Here is a 14,671-nt window from a genome sequence, read left to right on the forward strand (position 1 = left end):
TAATTGAGCACACAAGCGGCTATTTAAACAACTCTTCTACAATCAATGGAATCCTCCAATCAATTGAGACTAAGAGACCTATAAACCAAAGGTCATCCATAGCATCAGCAAGAACAAACTCAAGCGGGTGGGACACACAAATAAAGTCGGAAGGTGGAGAGACCACCATCGTTATTACAAACTTAAAACAAAAATAACACATCAAAACACAAATCCTAAAAGGTGGAAAACACATCGCCCTTATTTGACACAACCATCTACCACAAAAAAAAAAAAAAAAAAAAAAAAGATGAAACCCTAGCCACACAGGAAGAAGAACGGGTCACAAGGCCACCCATGTAACCAAAGGGATCAGAGAGCAACAAATCTGAACGGAGCCAGAAACCACTTTGACGAAGCGCCACCACACCCAACCCTAAGCATCCACCCAAGAACGGGTTCTGTCACTAAATCTGCCATGATGAAGGCCAAGAGTCGTCAATGAACAAACACTCCTTCGGGAGATAAATGAAGAACTGGTGGCCCCAAACAACAGCCTCACCAAAATCCAAAACCCCAGCCACGCGAAAAAAAACCCGCCACCAGAGCCTTCATTGTGTTGCTCAGATCTCCATCACTAGGGTTAGGATTTCGAAGGCCAGTCAAGCGCCTCCGCCAAACCCCAACTATGAGAGAGAGGCGCACAAAAAAACCCTAGCAGTACGAGAGAGAAAGAAAGAGAGAGAGTCGTCAAAAAGAATAAAGGTTTTGAATTAGGGTTGATCATTCAGTAGTTAGTAACTAGAAAATAGATGAAATTAACCCCCACAAGGAGGGAGGGAGAGAGAAAATAGTTGAAATCAAAGTTTAAGATTAGTAAAGGTTGAATAATAATTAAAACTAATTAATCACTAAACTTGCAATCCCTTATATAACATGCACCAGCCGTAGAGGCAAGGTTTCTTATTGTTTTGGAAAATGCTTGTGATGTCTATGATGATATTTGAGCGTGTGGTATCGAACATCATTGGTACTCTAGCATTGTTTTATCACTTCTCTTCCATAGGGCTGGCAATTCAGGTAACAACACGACTCGAAACCCATACGAAGTTAACGGGTTTAGGTTTACTATGAATGGGTTTGGGTCATAATATGATTGACATGATTAACACGATTAATAAATTGGTTAGGTTAGGGTTGACCTCCTAACACGAATTGACATGATTAACTATATGTGTCATTTTCAATCTAATGATATGTGATATAATATGAAAATTTACATGACATATTAAAAATAAATAATGTGAATTTTAATATTTGTAGGTAAAATTCATTTATTTTTCTTAAAGGAAAAGATAAATTGATCAATAAACATGTTAAACATGTCTTGACCGTATTAAATAAGTCATTATTATATTTGTTATTTATTCAATATATTAATTTAAACAGGTTATACGGGTTGACACGATTAACATGATTAATAAATGAGTCGTGTTTGGGTTGATATTTTTGACACGTTTAATAAACATATCGTGTTTAAATTGATGTTTTCTGACACGATTAATAAATGAGTTGGTACAAACACGACCCACTAACAGCCACGAACACGACCCACTAACAGCCACCCTTACTCTTCTATCCCCATATTCTATTTCCATAAGAAAATTATTGTTGTATAGATCCTGGGCTCACTCTTGTGAGAGGGTGGAAATTTAACCCACGGAAACAAATAGAATTGCTCTTTCCATATATAAGTATGGGATACTTTGTCTAGGAATCTTGACAGGTGGGAAACGGCCGCCCCATGTGACAATTGTCAGTCCATTGAAAATTTTCAGTTTAAGGGCCGGTGTGTTTTAAGCATAAAACTTTTCTTTAAAAAAGAAAGAAGAACAACGAGCATAATGTAAAACTTATCTTTAAAACTTTTTATCGCTTCTTAGTTTTTACACACTTGAAGTTGTCTTTGGCTAGGTTCCATATGCATACGCCTACTAGAAAAAGTTTTTTTTTTCCCCCCGATAATATATATCGTAATTAACGAGACAGCAATATGTCTGCTTTTCCATCATTTGCATGCACCAAGATTTATATAAATACAGTAGCATAGCTTTATAGGAGTAAAATATATACTAGGAAGAATAATTACACTACGAGGTAAATTATTATGGTGGAGTTAAAATTTAGCAAAATTTTCGAAAAATATTTTAAAAATAACAAAAATGACTAATAATTATAGTAATGTTAATTTTGTATTATATAATTACACAGTAATTATTCCCATTTAATTTGAGAACTCGTGATCAAGTGGCAATATCATGAGCTAAACAGGTTCATTGCTTGGTCGGTATCAAGTCCCTATCAAGCGTGGCGCACTGCTTTCTACGGTGAATTATCCAACGGTTTCTTTTTTTTTTTAATTTCATAAATGATTTTTGAGGTTTATACTCAATCATATTTTAATCTCTGACTTTATAAACGTCGCACAGATAGTCTTTTAAGTTTTATTTTGTTTCAGTTTCGATCATTCTATCAACTAGGCGTTAAAATTTAATAGCATCTATGTAAATTAGAGTCTAAAATTAGAAATTGTTAAAATTTTAGGTCTATTTATCAAAATTAACTTTTCATTTTTGTATTGTTTGTCTCTAAACTTTATATCTTTTCAATTTTAGTCCGTAATTTCTATAGATTTTGTCAAATATTTAACACCAAACAAACAAAAGGACCGAACTAAAACAGAATAAAACCTCAAGAACAAAGTGTGCAACATTTAAAAAGTTAGAGATTAAAGTGAGATTGAGATTAAACCTCACAAACCATTTGTGAGATTAACCTTTATTTCTTTATTCAATGTTATTTAATAACGGTCCTTGATTTTTTAGACAGCATAAAAGCAAATTTTGATTATTATTATTATTTATATTTTTTACATTAATTACAGAAGCAAAACTAGCATCACATTATGATCATTGGAGACTAGTTAATTAACATCACAAATAATTGGAGGAAAGAAAAAACAATCCTTACTACTCTTGATGATATATAATTACATAGTCTAGGCTAGCTTAAGTGTTGGAAAAAGTGGTTAAGTTTACGAATATATATATATATATTCTAGAGATGTATTCTTTGCTTTATGCGTATATGTTTGTAAATTTGTAATCAGAACCAGAGGCAAGGCATAAGCCATCCCAGAAGGACGTATTTTCTAAAGCCTTGGTTCGCAATCACCTATAAGCATTCGAAGTGTACATATACATACATATATATATATATATATATATATTGTGTGTGTGTGTGTGTGTGTGTGTATGCATATAATTGTAGATCTCGTAAAAATACCGACGTACCGAGATCACCAATATCACAAGAAAGTGAGAAACCAATCACACTAAACAAAACAGTTAAATTATCGGGAGAATATTTTTATCTACTTTTTCTCATTGGCAGGGATGTAACTTTAAGAGATAAAATCGAGATCCACAACCCCACCAAAAAAAAAAAAAAATTGCTCCAGTATAGGTTTTTTTTTTATTGATTTGATAAAGAATTATTGTCAATGCTGATATTTGATCACCTAATCTAAGGATTCGAGTTATGCAGTTAAAAGCTCTCACAAAAAATCACATCTAATTTTTTTACTACAGTGAAAAGTTATCACATAAAATCACATCTCAACTCGAATTAAAAACTCAAATCCGCAAACTAAATGAGGTCTAAAAACTTCAAGATTTGGTCGTTAGGAGCTACAAATCTAATAGGAATTAAGCACACAAAAATATAGCAATAGTATTAAATAGAAAACTAAAATCGAATTGAGATATGAGTTTATGAAATTCATCCCTTAATAGAAATGATATATATATTTATTCATAATAAAAAAGATTGAAATTATGAAATAGATGCAAAAAATGAATTCTTCAAGATCTATTAGCTATCTTCCACCTTTTTTCCAGAATTTGAAATGAAGAGAAAGAGAGACTCTCCTACCATTATGAATTGCTCTATCTCTGCCTAAAGAAATCTGTCCTATTTAATTATAGCGTTTCGTTCTTATGGATATAGTAGTACATGAAACAAGAGACCAATCTAACCAATTATTTATATTGTATATATTTAGATTAACTGTTCAGTTTTCAGTATTCTAAGAGCTCGTTTGGTTGTAGGATTCGTTTTCTGATTCGAATCATAATTCATGATTCGTTACAGTATTTTCTCTCACAAAAAATATACGTAAATCTTATGATTCTAATCCATCAACTAAACGGATGGACTCTAAATGGTGTCTAATTAATTATATTTTGCCATACTGTTTAATTAATTAAAGTCGATCGAACAACTTTTCAAATCTTTCATATAGAATATTAAAATTAAACAGACGATTTGAATTCATATTATACAGTCTATGTAGCTGACATCACTTTAACAAAATAAAGAAAAATAAAGTAAAAGGAATTTATTAACCCTCTTTTCCCTAATGGATGACAATGAATCAGGTGCTAGCTTTTTCCTAAAACAGTTGCCCACACATGCCATGCCATCACAAAATCATTGAAGTCAAAGAGATCAAATTGGTTTTGACATTATGCTTTTGTTTATGAATAATGAGCCATGAGCTATGTACCTTGCACCTGGGCATCTTCTCAAAATTGAGTGCTTGGTGGGTAGACTTTACCTTTTTTGCCACTTTTGCTACATTCCAATAGTCTTTTAGTTTTTTTTTTCCCCCCCCTTTTAATACTAAGAAAAACGGCATTATATTTTGGATCCCATACATCATTCTTATCTTTAGTTTTGGTCTTTAGACCTTTCTCAAAACATATAAAAATGAAGAAAAGGATTGTACCTTTTTTTATATGAATGGCTCAGGTAAATTTGTTTTATTTAAAGGGAATAAGAAAAAAGTGAGCGATTATATTCAAAACTGAAATGAAATCATTTCGGATATATACCTGGTAGTTTACTTTATATGGTGACATGTACAGTAGAATTCACATAACGATGTAGCTCATTCATTGTATCGTAGATTGTTATTTTATTCTTTAGATCTTGGGCAAATAACATAAATAGTTGAGAAAGAAATAGATCAACGAAAATCAATCTATAGGATTATTTTTTCAGCTCCCACTCATAGAGAGTATAACTGTAGCCAATAAAGAAAATATTGTCTTAATACATGCTTGTGGATATTGGATAGGCACTAGCCAAAAACGATAATAATAGGAGCAAATAAAAAGGAAAACAAGAGATCATAGATTAGATTTCTATTATCTAACCTATTAGATTAGATTGATTTAGATTTCTAATAGTTTGTCGATAAGTGTTCACATTAAAAATATACAACACGCGATATAAAATTATTATTATTCACATATCATATCATTAAAAAATTAATCTAATAAAAAATAAAATAACAGTTCCTACCACAAAAATTTCTTTGGAAACAAGCATTAAAGTCAACTATATATGTTCCAAATAAGAATTGACAACATCATAATCATTACAGGCCAGGAATTCGTTTTAGAACAAGGACTTGGATGCATAATTTTTGCAGGTTAAATGTGGAGAAAATTAGTCTAGTGATAGGAATTCCACAATGATTTACTTAGCCACGATGGGTTTGGCTAAAGGACAAAAGGAAAGTCACTTTTGCTTGATGAACCATATCTTCAACTCTTTCGGGCCCCTCCTTTAAAGATATGCTTATATGACATGAAATTGCACTTTGCAGTAACATTTGACCAAATGTAAAATATTGGGCGAAAAGACCCACAATTGAAAGAGGGACTATAAAGTATAAATGCCAAGTAGATATGGTAGAGAGTATCAGTAAAAGAAGGAGAAGAAAGAAAAAAAAAAAAAAAAAAAAAAAAAAAAAAAAAAAAAAAAAAAAGAGAGATTCTGTAGTGTATGAAAAATACTTGATTAATATGACACGCTTCTAAACTGTTAAATATTTTTACTGTCTTTTTAACTGTCATATTGTTGTGAGTCTGATATGATGATCTAAGAATGTATCCTAATTATAGTATAATATAAATAAAATATTAAAAGAGAGAAAGTGTTTATCAATCAACGGGAGTTGGAGTTTTCCTAATTCAACTACCACAAAACAACAAATATATAGGGCAAGCCACTGAATTCGTTAAACTACCCAAGTGGGGGACAAGACTATGTTGCATGTGGGGATTGTAGCAATTATCACAAAAGTTTGAGCTTCCAAGCAATTATTTTTCTTAAAGGGACAACTACATCATTAGTTTTTGTTATTTACTTATTTGTTTATTTCTTTTTGTGTGTGAGGTCATTGTATGAGATTACGTGTAATCTTATAATTTATAGAAAAACAGAAAACATAATGGACCATACATACTCGTAAAAGAGCAAAGCAATATGACAAAAAAACAGACATTATTTATATACAGTGCAAATTGAGTTTAATACACGTATCCTATTTGTAGATTTCGGTTCACATTTATTTTTGTTGCAAGTTAAATCCAATACTTCTACTATGAGTTTTTAAATTTAAAGTTCCCCATTAATATTATATATATATATATATATATATATTTCACTTACAATAGTATGAAGAGTAACTAGTTTTTAGTTACTAACTCGCGCTGAAATTGCACAATTAGTGAAGATTGCAGGCAGGCTAAATTTAGTTGCTAATCACACAAAATTTTTAGTATTTGATGTGATCAAGTTCAACTCCTCAGTTCCTATTAAAAAGGAATATATATATACACACGCATCAATTATACATATATGTGTTTTTCTTTTTTGGGTCGACAAAAAACATTAATATCTGTTAGAGTCCGGTAGATTCGGTGGGTACGACGTGTACAAGATATACACGTGCAAGTACCGGATTTGGTGATGTCGATGCTGACGCGGACGAAACACGCGGCGTTCACATAGGAGCTTTGTACAATAAGACCTCCAACGAAAAAAAGGGGATCGGTTAGGCCCAAAGTAAGCCAAAGAAATCAAATTCTAGGACCCACTTTGTTGTCAAGTTGCTGAGGCACTCTCGACTATGCGTATGGGAAGAAACTCAGTCATAGAGATCGTATGGCCAAAGTTTGGTGGGAGGAGTAACTTAACGGTTGATGGAGATTTGACTCGGAGAGTGGATAAGGTTGTGTCAAAGGAGAAATGCTCCGAGGACCAGTACGGGGTGCCTCCAGAGCGGCTGTCTGACTCGTAAAGTGCAAATAAGGCTGCTTCAGAGGAGTGCTTGGAGAACAAACACAGGTAGCCTTTGAGAATGTGCATCAGTAGATGAAGTTTATGGTTTACAGGAAATGTGCTCCGGGATGGCGGAGTCCAGCCACAGAGGTGGATTTTCAGACCTCCAGAGAAACCACATAAACTTCAAATGTAGCTGAAGGCAAGTTTGGATAGATCAAACGAAGTGTTTTGAGACTTTTTGAGTGAAATTTCTATGAAGGACTTCAAACCCAAAGAGCACAAGTTTAAAGAACAACTCTTAGAGGGATGAACTCAAGTTGTAATCTCTCATAAAGAATGTGTGTCAAAAAGGGTCTTAGAAGTGTAATATATGCGTCTCCTAAAATGAAGAAGCTAAGGGGCATTTATAGGAGAAGGTTTGGGAGTCTCGGGTGCTTGCTCCGGAGTCATACAGTCACACATTGCCAGAGGTCTGTACGAACCATTTCCCTCCGGAGCACCTGCATCAGGTGACTTTCCTCTTTGACAAACAAATTGACCAAAAATGGTTGTATTTGGAGACCAAATCTAGAATTCTTGCTGAGACGGATTCTCTCTCTTCTGCGTATCGCTTTATATAAGCTCCAATGAACCCAATGCTTGGACCTTCCCCAGGTTTGGAGAACATGGAGTGTTTGACTAAATCTAGTGCTCTGTGGACGCTTCTATTCTCGGAGGTCTGAACACACGTTCGACCAGCTTTAGAGCGCCGCCTTCCAATTTTGGATAAATAGCCGTCGTTAGAGCACATAACACATTCAATCCTCCCCGGGTTGTGTGGGTTATAAATGAGGCGATGTACAAATTAATTAGAGGGAACAAACCGTCAGATTTTGGTTGTTAAAAATATATTGTCCAAACCTCACCTTGTCATTAATATATAGCTCAATCAAATGGGTGGGTAGGTGATTAGGGACAGGAAGTTCTGAATGAGGAGATCACTATTAGGAAAAAAAAAAAAAAAAAAAAAAAAAAAAAAGGACGGAGACAGAAAGAGAAAGAGTCCTGAATGGCCGTACAAAGGTTTTGCAATTTTTTTCATTTGTTAGTCACGTTAAAGAGGAGTTAGTAGCACAATATTGTTGTCCTTCTTCTAGTTGTTGTTGTTGCTGCTGCTGCTGCTGTTAGCTTTAAAAAAAAAAAAAGAGAGAATGATAATGCCGCTGTCTTCACTGGAATCAATAATTAAGAAAATGGGCTTTATGTTGAAGGCCTTTTGCACGCTCACTAATTGGACTTTGAATGACAGGACAAGGTATTTCTTGTTTTTTCCCAAAAAAAAATTACGTACTGTAAATCAGGTTCTGAAGCCATATTATTTTTCATGTTCATAGTAACATTTAAAACTTTCCATTCCACAGAGGTGGCATATTCAAAAACCAACTGTAAAATTGTTATTAATTCACTCACGCCAAAGATGCTGAATTTCAGTATGAAAGCCGAAACTTGTATTCGATTTTCTCCATCCAGCAGCTAATTCTAGTTGAACAATGATGTGCGCATTTTTTACAGCTCTTTTCTAGTCGTTGACTCTATAGATTTCTTTTTGAATCCTATGAGAATTACCCCGCCTAATATTTTACAATTTAGCATAATTTTTTTGCATCATTTCTGTTAAGTTTCATTAAACCTGCTCCGCATTTTTTTGCATAAAATTAACCCGAGTAGCATTCACAGAACTGCAATTAATTCATATTTGTTAACTACCAACGTGAGCAACTGCAAGACTTCTCCTATGGCAACCGATGTCGTTGCCTTTGAATACCTCCATATTTATTGAACAATTAAACAATCAAACACTAATCATTGAACATTGAACACCTCCATTTATTAAACAATTAAATACTAATCATTAAAACATATCCAATGTTGTTGGCATTCAATGGTAACACCTCAATAAGGTTAGTGATTCTTGTTCGAAAATGCATCATGGGCAGGGCAGTAATCATCTCATCTGAGCAGATCCGTCTGATTCTGACCCCAAGTTTGCGGATCTATGACATTATCTATAAAACCATTCTGTTCAACAAAACTAACCCAAATGGATTCTACTCTTTCCTCCTGAACAACAATAATTCCATCTAAAAAAACATGAATGCAAAGAAAAAAAAAAAACATCTGAACCCTACAAACCGCTCTATAAACTTACGACTAACTGTCAAATTAACAACCGCTAGCCACAACCTGGAAACCATGTCAAAGCTGATGATGACAAGTAACCGATGTGTGTGTCTACTATGAATTGCAGCGCTACACAACCCTTGGGGGAAATGGGCAGAAGGCTGAATTCAACCTTTTGTACCTCTCCGTCGCTTCTTACCTGTCTTCACCTCGCTTTCCTGTCCCTTGGATGGATTTGGCGACTTTCCTTTTGTAGTTTCGACCACTTTCTCTGAATCGGAAGCGTCCTCCTTTCCATCCTCATTCCCTTTAACTTTTGAAGAACCAGACTTTACCTTGCCAGTACCATTAGCACTGGACTTCCCACTGGTCTGGTTGGGTTTATCCTTGGAAACCGAGACGGCCTTTGGCGTGCTTGACTTCGACTTCCCAGCCTTTGGGGTGTCTTGCTTAGAACCAGCCTTTGACGTGTCTTGCTTGGACCCAGCCTTCGGGGTGTCTTGCTTGGACTTGGTGGACAGCGTGCTGCTTTCATCCTTGGATTTGGTGGTCTTGGACTTCTGAGCATCATTATTCTTCGACTTGCTGGACGATTTTGAAGTAATGGTAGCTGATTTGCTACTACCACTTCTTGGCGTCTGGTCTTTAGATTTGCCACCACTCACATCCTTCGATTTGCCAACAGACTTCGAATCATCTTTGGATTTGCCGTCGGATTTACCACCCTGTCCAGATTTTTGTGCTGTGCCTTTCGATTTGCTGGCTGAAGCTCCTCCAGACCTACACATCATACTTGGAACCATTAGAACTCTCAGAAAAAACAATAATAAAAGAAATAGGATAAAATAAAATTTTGGTAATAGGGTGAGATATACTACTCAATTTGGGTAACAAATATACTTACTTTTTGGGTGATCCTTCAACCTTTTTTTGTTTAGTTGGCGGCTCATCAGATTTTGTCTTTGCTTTCTTCAGAGGCCTGGTTATATTGATGAAAGAAACCAACATTAGAAATTGAATGTCAATTACTATGCTGCATCTCTTGAGAAAAAACAATAGCAATTTCACGTGTTCATATTTTTTTTTTCTTAGCTTTTAGTTTAGTAAGCCTACCCCTCAAATACTGGACAACTGTTATTTCCTTTGATTCCAAAAAAAAAAAAAAAAAAAAAAAAAAAGGAATTTAAAGCTCAAAATTAATTAAGGCCTTGTTCATTTCACCATTCGAGTTTTTAATTTTAGATTTCTACAATTAAAAATTCTCAGAAAATATCACATTTAATTTTTTCTGCTACAGTTAGAAACTCTCAGAAAATGTCACATCTCAGCTCGAATTGAAAACTTGAATCCGCAAAGCGAATGAGGCCTAAATAAAAATTATGTAAAAGAGGCAAACTCTGGGGAAGCCAGCCGTGCCCTTAGAACTTATGATCAGAGATGAGCAATAGAGAAAACGGGTTGTCTTTTGTATATTACTCTCTAGACATTGTCAGTCTCAAAGACAGTAATTTGGACCAGTTTTCAAATCCATAGATAAATGATCCTTGCTTCCAGTATAAAGGGGTAGAGCTCTTAGAACATTAAAACATAAAAGTATAGGGATGATTAAACAAAATACCCTAGACCGTGCATCTCTCTCTGTATAAAAGTTAATATACGTAAACCATAATTTCACGTTCCAAGTTTGACTAAATTGGACGAGAACAATTCAACTAACTGTTCCAAAGCAAGAGTTTGCCTTCCGAATCACAGGATTCTAACATTATGTTTGAGCTGTAGCATAAGCATGTTTTAGATTATAGAATTTATATAGCATGTACTCAACGACAAATGACAATATTACAATCTTTTAGAGAATTTTCATTGCCAATAAAAAAGAGGGAACATGTTGTCCGTGACATTTAGTGGTATCCTAGGGCTCGTTTGGTTCTAGGACTTGAACCCATGATTCTGATTCTGCTCTCACAAAAAATTTGAATAAAAAAAGTTCCTGCCAATGGGTCCTCTCACAAAATTTGAATTCAAAATCAAAATCACTGACTTGAACCATGACCAAACGGGCCATTAGGTCTAGAAGAAGAAACTAACAAAGCATTCAAAAGGCTAACCAATATATAATAGGCTGTCTGTTGGGAAGGACATACAAGAAGAAAATAACAATAACAATAATCTAAGTTGAAATGCTGATAATTATAGCAAGTTACTTACGTTTCGGTAGAAGCATCTGGACTTGAACGGCCAGTTTCTTCTTCCTGTAAACAAGTGTGGCAGCATGAATCTAACACCATGGGGAAGTTTACAACTAGCAGATACAAATCAAACAGCCACTTACCTCATCTGACCCAGAGTCATCTCCAATAAACTCCCACTTTTCTCTTTTAAGATTCAATGTTTCTTTATCACCATCATTGTACCAAACCTATATGGTCAAGTAGGGAAAAAAAAAAATTACTCCAATGCAATACGAACTAGGATAATATTAAAATATAGAGAGCCACATCTCTCACATCATGCTTCTTCTTGACTGGATCAAAAGACTCGATGACACCTTCGTAAAACCTGTACATTTTTAGAAAGAACATAAGAAAACATAGAAGCAAGGCTTTCTCCTGCAAAGGAGCTGCGTTTCTAACTGAAGCAGCCTAATAGTCCCATTTAAATAAAAGGAAAGGACCTTTAGTCCAACCACTCCTTCCCCATTCCACTTTATTAGGGAACTGGTAAAAGGAAGTTTATGATCTTCCTCCACAGATAAAAGAGAGAGGAGAGGAACAGTCGTGAACAAGAAGTAACAACTCAAAAGTAAGAAATATATAGCAGGAATGCTATTGTTCACTCCTAAAAACTCACAGTTAAAAAATAAAAATAAAATAAAATAAAAAGTCAATGAAAGGATCATATTTATTGATGGTATCAAAGTTAGAAATATGTAAAATCTCATAGTAGAAAATAACTAAAGATATAAGAAACATGTCAATTAATGCTATCAAAGTTAAAAATACGTACAATCACAGTGAAAAGAATAATTAAGAAAATAAACCCTTATTAATTCTATCAAAATTAGTAACACAGAAATGATGACGGTACTTACATGTGATCCTTCGGCCACCAAACTTTAACCTTTGAACCAACAATGTTCTCACCAAAGTCTTTATCACCAGACTCCTAATAGAATTAAAAAGTAGAAAATTGATTTAGAAATTACAGAAGTGTCCTCAAACAAAACAAATATAGAAAAGTTAAATGTATACATACGTCCCTACATATATATATATATATATATATATATATATATATATTCGGATGAAGATTTCCATAATCAACTACGTGTTTTGCATTTCACAAACCAAAATCGCAAGATATTATGAATTGACCATACCACTGGCAAGCCAATCACGACAAGAAAACAATAGGCAGAAGTAGGAAGAGATATAACCAACGAATACTTTGATTCACAAAAGTCCAGATACAATATACCATGAGCGTGCCTATTCAAAATCTTTGTTGAAAAAAAAAAAAAAAAAAACAACAACAACAACCTCCTGCTACAAATGCACTACTTTCCCCAAAGGAATGTAAGTACGGTACACGATGCTGATGTACAGATTATAAGACAAACCTGAACATAAAGGTTAAAATACATACCTTTACTTTGCTTGGAGTACGTTTTCTCTTTGAATTAGTCTTTGGGGTCTCCTCAGAGCTATGTTCAATTTTGGTTAATTTCACTGACAACTTTGGTGAAGCAATTATGTCCTAAACAGTTTATGACAACAAAAAAATATCACTGTTACAATTGTAAATAAATAAATTAATATCAACACATATTGGCAACAGAAACTAAGCGTTAAAAGGCAAAAATAATGTACCTTGCTATCATCTTTTACAGAAGCTTTTGTTACACTCTTCTCAGAGACAGCTTTCCCCCGACCCTGCTTTTTCTTATCCTCCACCTTCTTTGCAGAGGATCCATGTTCATTTTTACTGCTTTTATCCATTTTCTTAACTGACTGCTTCAACGGCTTTGTCTCTGAATCACTTGTGGTTTCACTATCCTTTACGGATGCATCAATCTCTGTTGAAACTTTATTCACATTGGAAATAGCAGCTGGCACTTTTTTCCCGGCACGCCTATTCAGTTTTACCTCCGAATCACTTGTAACATCAGCAACCTTTTTCGAAAGGTCATCTGCAGATGGTGCAGCCTCTTTATCAGAAGTATCTTTCTTCTTTTGTACAGATTTGTTTGAATGACTTTCATCAGGAAGGTTCTCACTTGGTGACATGGAAGCAACATCAGCAGATTCGTTCTCCAATACCTTAGGTGAGGAAACCTTATCATCAGACCCTTTATCGTCTTTTAAAGGTTCAGCTACCTCAGCAGATGGATCTTCGGTAGGTGAACCAGGCAAATCATCACCTTGACCTTCCTGGTGAGAGAGTTTCTCTTTTTCGTTCTCATTATCAGCATGAGGACTTTCCAAAGGTGGTGTAGATTGCAATGATGAACTAGATTTTTTTCCTCTGTTCTTGGTGGTCTGCTCTGCCTTTTGATCCGAATCAACTACCTTCTCGGTATTCGTAGTTTCCGGCTCAGCTTTGCTTGATGCATCCAAATCTTTCGAATTCTCAATAGGATGGTCATCATCTTGATTCTTTAGGGAGCTCGAATCAGCCAAAGAATCATCTCCCCCTGTCTGTGCAATACCATTACTCAGAGCAGACTGAGGAGATCTAACTGAAGGATCAACTTTTTCTAACGAGGTGTCTTCCGTGGCAATCTCTTTATCTTCCTGAATTAAAAATATTTGTATACATGTATATCAGAAGTTGACCAATTTTAAACTCTAGAAGATCTAAAATAACACATAGTGTCGAAAATGAATAAATAAAGTACTTGAATGAATAGATAACTATTCCGGGTTAGATAAATAAATACATAAAGGTAGAAAGATGACATGCCTGAGCTTCCTCGTCATTGGATGGCTTTACTGACTTCCTCTCACCAGCCTGACAAAAGCAAGTTCAATTGAGTTGCAACTCACAATAATCAAATCACAAACAAACAAATTATGCATCCAACATTAGCATTCAGAGTGAGCATAACACGGACAGAAACCTTGTTTAAAAAAAAAAAAGGAAAGAAAGAGAGGGAAAAAAACACAGACAGAAACACAAAATGTAAGAGCATAACTAAATAAGAGCATGCATCATGTAACCACATGCAACAATAACATCTAATGCCAAAAACATGGAGGAAAGATAAATGATGAGAACAAAATGGCTGTGAAAAAAGAAAATAAGCACCACATTGGAGAATGCTAACTTGAACAAG

At 34.7% G+C, this 14,671-nt stretch overlaps 1 protein-coding gene across 1 annotated transcript; it reads right to left on the reverse strand.

Moving 5' to 3' along the window:
• Window positions 1–9,020: 9,020 nt before the first annotated feature.
• Window positions 9,021–14,361, reverse strand: LOC21396403 (muscle M-line assembly protein unc-89; the record flags this gene model as incomplete). The annotated part of the gene is made up of 9 exons (XM_010102739.2): window positions 9,021–10,116; window positions 10,241–10,315; window positions 11,545–11,588; window positions 11,669–11,755; window positions 11,844–11,895; window positions 12,428–12,501; window positions 12,982–13,092; window positions 13,206–14,129; window positions 14,299–14,361. Coding segments are annotated over 9 exons (2,043 nt in total), but the record flags the coding sequence as incomplete, so codon positions are not given.
• Window positions 14,362–14,671: the final 310 nt, after the last annotated feature.

This window comes from Morus notabilis, unplaced genomic scaffold (assembly GCF_000414095.1).
Source record: "Morus notabilis unplaced genomic scaffold, ASM41409v2 Scaffold61, whole genome shotgun sequence".
Lineage (NCBI taxonomy): Eukaryota > Viridiplantae > Streptophyta > Magnoliopsida > Rosales > Moraceae > Morus > Morus notabilis.